Here is a 7,513-nt window from a genome sequence, read left to right on the forward strand (position 1 = left end):
CATTTTTTTTTAACTGTGGTCAAAAACTGTAGAAATATAAACTATTGAAGAGAAAAATAATACAAAATAGAAGATAAAATAGAAAAAAAAATACACATGACCATCTTCTTGTTAAGTTGACATTTTAAGTTTATGTTTTATGTTGCTCTAAACCAAAAATTAATCTGTTTATCTTATTCTAAATATTGTATGTATTCCATGTATGTACTTTAAAATATCACTCTGGTAATTCTATATTAAATAACTTAGCAAATCTTTATAAGAATCTTGTCGATTAAGCACCTTACAAAACATCGTTAACTCTAGAGTTTCTATATCTTACCAAAAAACATTAGGCTTTACATAATACAGTCATAACATATCAATAAACTAAACAAATTGTTAACTTTCCAATTGGACAAAAATATCAGCTAAAACCACCTTACATTGTGCTTCAAAAATCAGTTGGGTAAACTGTAGTTAACGACATGGAACCAGATCTTGCCCAACAATTCATTGTTGTTGTTCTTGCTCTAAACCCTAACAAACAGTACATAAGACATAGGATATAAAACAGTACTCTGAAATTTGTTAGGAAGAAGCAGGAAGTGCAACTTAAACATATATCACTGTACCTACAAACCTACATGACTACACAAAAGAAACTGCAGAACACCAAGTACTCCATATTCAACCTTCAGAGGGGAAGGTTACAGGATTACCAATAAATATCTCAGATGAAGGAGTTTTTATAACTGTGTGTTGGCCACAACTTCTTTGATAATATTCTGCATTACATCTGTTGTAGTTGCTTGCCCTCCCAAGTCTGGAGTGTGGATCTGTTGCAAGAGAGAAAAATAGTCCGTGCACACTTATTTTACTTTCATCAAGAAAAAAACTTTACTTTCCAAGAACAGTACTTTTCAAATCTAACAGTTCTTTTGACACACGTAGTTTAATTGAAAAACAAAAATACTATATAGTGAAGATATCTAACACTGTTATAACAATATGGAACTTTCTTGTTCATAACCTAATTATACAATGTTTAAAAGATTATGAAAATGAGCACGCAGTTTTAATAGTTTCAGTAACAAAGCTTACAATACAAACATTTAACCAGTAAAGATCAATCACTGTCAAGAATCTTCTAGGAAAGACAGTTATTATTAATATGCATTTTACCATCATCTACAATAACTTATACATAACTACTTTAACAAAGGATGTTCCAAAAGGTGATTTGTTTCACGTGTTTTTTTACTTTTTCTTAGTACTGCACCTAACTTTTGGTCTTAAGATATTATTTTTGGGCCTAGATTAGATGGAATACGATCACTTTTATGATACATCAAGTGCCAAAATTATTTGACCTTAACTATCTAACATTAAAATTACCCAAGATTAAAGAAAAACAACAAATGCTTAACAGTTTTTCCAACACAAAAAATTAAATAGTATCTGGATAATTATAAAACTTCCTGCCTGATATAATTGACATCACATGAACATGTGCTTATGAAACACCAAAATTCACATAGATTTCATGGTGAAAATCAGAGAAGGGCTCAAAACACTTCAAATTTTTTTACCATGCAACATTCATATTCAATTTCAATAAAATACATAAACAGCACTTAAACATACCAACAAAGATCTGTACATGTCAGCTACATGAAGTATTTAAAGAAACTTCCATATTTACCTGATCAACATTCAGTGTCTTGTCAACAGCTGCACTAATAACCTTAGAATGTGTAGTCAGCCTGTCACATAAAATGTAAAATTTTTCATCAGTTTGGTTAAACTCAATATTATAATTAGTTATCATTCCAAGGCCACAAAAAAAATAAACAAATCATACTATTAATCATACAAATAAATAGTATTATTTAATTGTTTTTATTGATCAAAACTTTTAGTTTACAGTAAAGATCTCAATTGTCCTGATGTACGTGTTGCAGTATAATATTCTGGGTAACAATGAGTTTCAGTAACACACCTCTCATCATATATCCTGGGTTTGACTGAAATAAAGAATATTGATCTGTCTTTATTAAACTGGCAGACTTAATTCATAATGGTGTTTGTATCTTTCTTTCACGTGTTTCTGTAATTTGATGATTAAAAAAAAAGGCACCAAGAAAATTTTGTTCAAAATGTTTGGGAATTATATGGCAGTAGTTATGAAATATAGCAGGGCCTCTGAGATTAAAAAAAAAAGTTTGTAATGAAAACCAAAATCATGTGCATACATATCTATATATCCTAATCATGAACAATGAAGCTTGCACATCAAGAAAATACTCAAATACTCGAAACTTCACATGGCTTTACTATTTTTTGAGAAAATGAACTCATTCCAAAAGGCTTAAAAGATAGTTTGTTATCTGAAACCATGGCTTACCCCAAGTGCTTCAACAGATCCACTCCAGCATTCAACATTGCAATAGGATTGGCTATATTTTTGCCTGCTATCGATTTTCCAGTGTTTCTCGTTCCCTAAGTACAGCATACAAACAGCATAAGTTATGATTAAGCCTCGTAAACAGACAGCAATTTCCTTTGTTAAAAACAATATAAAGTACAGATAGCATAACTTTTACTACATGCCATATAAATAAGTAACAAAAACCATTTGTAAAAAAAATGTAATTACCAAACACCTACCAACTGAATTTTCTACAAAATAAATACTTTTCTTTTCTTAATTTCTGATGTACTGGTCCATGATTTAGTTATTAGCTTTAATGAAAGGTCTATCAAGTTTCAAATTCATTAATCAAAACAAACCCCCATATTCAGCTTGTACAATTTTATCAATTGAAAAGTGAAACGCAAAATGTAAATCTGTACATTTTTCTCCAACAAAATTGTTTAGTTATGTATACTTACATCTAATTCCTGAGAGCATTTAATGTAAAAATGAACCACATATTTTAATAAGCTTTACAATGCTAGCTAAAAAAATTTTGACTTCTATATTAATGATAATACGAGCAGTTTTTAACCAAGATTACAGAAGTTTTGTTTATGTTTGTTGAATTTTGCTACTCAAGGGCTATCTGTACTAGCCATCCCTAATTTTGAAGTGACAGACTGGAGGAAATGCAGCTAGTCAACACCACCCATCACAAACCCTTAAACTGATGAGAAATGGGACCGACTTCACATTATAAAACCTCGTGGATGAAAAGGTGAGCATATTTGATGATGGGATTTGAACCCTTGACCTGCAGAATGCGAGTATAATGTCTTAACCACCGTGCGTGCTAGACCATCACAGAAGTTAATTTATTCAGAAAGTTCTGTATTATTATAGACATCTTTCTATATGAATGTATCTGCATTTATAACTGAGGTAAATGGAATACTTACTTTCGCAAAAACCACAAATAAAAAGTTTAGGTTGATCAGCCACAACTACAATGAATGCTAAACTGTCAGAATATATACTTATTGAAAACCTGAGTAAAAATTACAGGGCTTATTTTTTTTAGAGTTACATGTAATACATTTTGTTTAAAAAATCTCTTATCTCAGAAATCTATAAAACAAAATGTTGGAATTTAAAAATATTTCCTGTAAGTTCATTAAAGTCTGAACATTCAGAGTAACTGCTAGTCTAAATCCTTTAGACAGAATACTACTACATCAAAATCAAGAAATGTGGAAGTGCATGATGACTCATATTTCTTTGTTAGAAAGTTTGGAGAAAAATATAGTATGTAATTTCAAAATTAAAACAAAACAATGTAGAATAGCAATACTTGAAGATATCATTTAATCAAAACGCATGTGCTCTATTTTACTGTATATTATTATAAAATACAATTCAATGAATTATTAAGTGAATATGAAAAAGAAAGAAAAAAAAAGACATTAGAGCTCATAGATACAAAAATACAATCCTGTTATTTTAATATTTATGTAATGATATCGTGATGAAATTGCAAACTAATACTTTAGATTATTACTATATTACACTACAATGATTGAAATTGAAATGTTTACATGTGTGTACAGGTAGGTAGTATAGTACTTACTGTTTCAAATAAAGCATACTCGTTGCCATAATTTCTACCTGATGTTAGACCAGGTCCACCCACCAGTCCACAAGCAATGTTATTCAGTATATTGCCATACAGGTTGGGCAGTAAAAGCACATCAAACTGATGAGGGTTGGCCACTAACTGCATAAGGTAAAATAACACAACATAATCACTAAACCCTCTATACACTTATGAGCTTGTTTTTAGAAATATGGTCATTACATCAAAAAGATAGTGAATGAAATTTTAGGGGGTCTAAAATATGGATAAGCTATCTTAACAGCTCAAATGTCAGACTTTTTAGGCTTTGCGAAATAAGTAACAAAAAGATTTAGGCCCCAATGTTCTGTTTGGTTCAGTCTATAAATGCAAAATATCAAGCAATTATGAGGCTAGTATCTTTCAGCATTAACAGAAAAATACAGAGCAAGAACAAAAAAAAAGGGGGGGGATGAATTGAACTACTCTTTGGATATTTTTTGCTAATAAATATCCAGTTTTAAACTAGTTAAAACAAGAAGTTCATTGTAGTTTCATTTCAGTGAAGAAACTAAAGATAGCACATCATAATAATATATTTCAACATATACTTTTATGGGTTATTATGAAATTTGGACATGAAAAATAAATATGTAAGATCAATTTGGTAAACTCACTTATATCACTTAAGTTTTCTACTTTGAAACAATGTTGGAAAAATTAAATCAGCTTTGAAAATCCTTCCTATTAATATTAAAGTGTTAATGCTTTTAGTGTTTAATATTCTTCTTTCTTTTGAGGTTAAAAATTACTTACTTTTTGCTTACCAATCAAACTATTTGAGTATGTTTAATGCATTAATTCATATACATAACCAAGCCTGAAAATAGAAATAAAATAAACTGACTAGTTTCAGTTTGACCAGTTTTCATTTTATTTTACTAGACTGTAATTTTTAAGACTATAAACAATGTTTGTTAGGTATTTTCGTATGGTACTATACAGGGTGCTAATTAGACTCACTTTCTAGTTGTATTGTACTATCATTGCAATTATTTGGTAGAAAGGAAGGTTACTGGCACACTCACAACTGGCCATGGACAATGAATGGTAGTAGGACTCAGGACAAGAGGGTTTACTTTAAGTAGTTGTAAGTCTATAGGTTCTTTATCTGCATTTGATAGTTGCTTATAAAACAGTATATACCCCTAATATTTTTAGAAGCTATTACTATAGATTTTTTCATTATCATGTCAGCTACTTACATTGGTTTAGCAGCTCTGTGTTCCACATGTGGTATCATTTGTGTATGTATGTATGTAAATATCAGTTATTTCCCACCATTTAAAGTAAATATAAAAAAATCTTTACTTGTGGAATTTGAGTATTTGGAGAAATAAAAGTCCTATTTAACCATCATCTGCACAAAGAGAGTTCTTTTTAGATCCCCTACTTATAATATCAGTGATAATTAACATTTGTTTTTCTTTTTTGAAGTATTGGGTTTTTGTGACTTTATTTGTTAGACGCAGGCCCCATCGTGAGTGCATCAAAAAGACCTCGATTAATGACAGTCAAAGAGGCAGTGAAGGCAATACTAGAAGGCCTAAAATCAGACAGTGATAAGTCTGATAGTAATATCAGTGACTCAGAGGAAGTTCAAAATAATGAATATATGCTTATAGAAGAAATGAACTCTCAAAGTGATGATAATCTTGGGGACAATCCAAAGGATTTTGATGATGAAACTGCAGGAAATGAGTTTGAGGACAACTAAAGTAGTGATGAAGAGGAAGTTACCATCCAGGATAATAGTAATTGTACTTTGCAAAACACCTACAAGTCTGTGTCTGGTTACATCTGGCAAGCAAAGTCCAGATAAACAGGTCATGCTAGAACTCATAACGTGTTGAGGTAGACAATGAGACTGAAAAAAGATGGAAAGGTACAAAACAAACAGGACACATTAAATATATTTCTGACTATTGAGATGAAACAAATGATTGTAAGATTTACAAATCAGAAAGCACAATGCATATGAAAAATGGAACTGTGAGCATAATAATAACAAAAAAAAGGAAAGATGTAGATGAAATAGAACTCGAGGTATTGATATGGTTGCTTATATATGCAGGGGTGTTGCATTCAGCAAACAAAGGTGTTAGACAGCTGTGGAAGATGAAGGATTCTGGTTGACCAATATTCAGTGCTGCAGTGGGATTGGGGTGCTTTCAAAATATCTTGAGGTTTCTATACTTTGATGATTTTCAAACCAGGTCTGATTGCAGGAATACCAACAAATTGGCACCATTTAGAGATAAGCTTACTCATTTTCAGAGTACATTACAGAGGCCATACAAGCCTGGAGCAAACCTGACAGTTGATGAACAATTAGTGTCATTTCACAGTTTTGTCCTTTCAGGCAGTACATGCCATCAGAACCTGGAAAGTATGGAATCAAATGGTGACTTTGCTGCAAGTCAGACAATGGTTATGTTTGTAGTTTAGACATTTATCTTGGCAAACAAGAGGGTCAGCATGAAACAAAGAATGTTGGTGAAAAGATGATAACACAAACAGTCTTATCGTGGTTCTGGATGGAATGTTACTATGGACAATTATTTTTTATGAGTGTACCCCTTACAAATGAAATGCTCCAACATAATCTGACCATTGTTGGCATCATCAAGAAAAACAAGTTAGAGATTTCTATGAGTTTTCAATCATCAAAATAGAGACCAACTGAGTCATCAGTTTTTGAATTTGATAATAATCTAACTCTGGTCTCCCGTGTTCTCAAAAAGAACAAAGCTGTTGTTTTCCTTTCATTTGTACATCACACTGTAAGCAAAAGTAATCTTAGTGCAAAGTTAAGTAAAAACAATCATAAAGGACAATGATATAAGGATGTAATGTATTGTTAGTTTGAAAGAGGGAATTTTATAGTTTTATTTATTTTAAAGGGTAATTTATGCCTGAATTAGTCATGAAGACATTTCTTAAGCTGATGTTGAATTTCTGTTGATGATTCATACATAATAACACAAAGTCATTCAGGTCCCCCTCTGTACAGATTGAGTTGTATTTACCCTTGTGCAGTTGAAGGTTAACAAAATACTTTCCTTCATTCTGCAGTGGTTAAGAGTTGAATAGAATTAACCCTCTCAGCATGGCTGGATAATTTTACAGAGTTACATTTCAAATCTAATTAAATTACTTTATTTTCAATGTACAGCAATAAACTTGGCATTAAAACATAGTTTATAGTTCAAAATTATAATTTTCCTATACTGAAAATGTATTTCTGATAGGTACTTGTCTCTTCTCACAAGATTAGCTATTCCTTTTAAGTGCTGCTCTCTATATGTGAACTTTTTCTTTACATATGCCACAAGCCTTTCGCTCCTCCTTATTGGAATCAAATGATTCTAACATGTCTCATGCAAATCATTCTGCGTCACCTCTTCACCAATAGGAGCATGACATGCTCAAGTGACGCATGT

At 31.3% G+C, this 7,513-nt stretch overlaps 1 protein-coding gene across 1 annotated transcript in view; it reads right to left on the reverse strand.

Annotated features, from left to right (window-relative positions):
* Positions 1-201: 201 nt before the first annotated feature.
* The window catches only part of LOC106472648 (isocitrate dehydrogenase [NAD] subunit gamma, mitochondrial-like), a 30,439-nt gene continuing 23,127 nt past the window's right edge, over positions 202-7,513 (reverse strand). The window contains exons 9-12 of the mRNA XM_013933303.2: positions 4,026-4,172; positions 2,387-2,481; positions 1,685-1,745; positions 202-818 (exon numbers count right to left, since the gene is read on the reverse strand). Coding sequence (XP_013788757.1) covers positions 729-818; positions 1,685-1,745; positions 2,387-2,481; positions 4,026-4,172 — 393 coding nt within the window. The 3' untranslated portion in view covers positions 202-728. The remainder of the gene's footprint in view (positions 819-1,684; positions 1,746-2,386; positions 2,482-4,025; positions 4,173-7,513) is intronic.

The sequence above is a fragment of the Limulus polyphemus genome, unplaced genomic scaffold (assembly GCF_000517525.1).
Source record: "Limulus polyphemus unplaced genomic scaffold, Limulus_polyphemus-2.1.2 Scaffold5491, whole genome shotgun sequence".
In the NCBI taxonomy this organism is placed as follows: domain Eukaryota; kingdom Metazoa; phylum Arthropoda; class Merostomata; order Xiphosura; family Limulidae; genus Limulus; species Limulus polyphemus.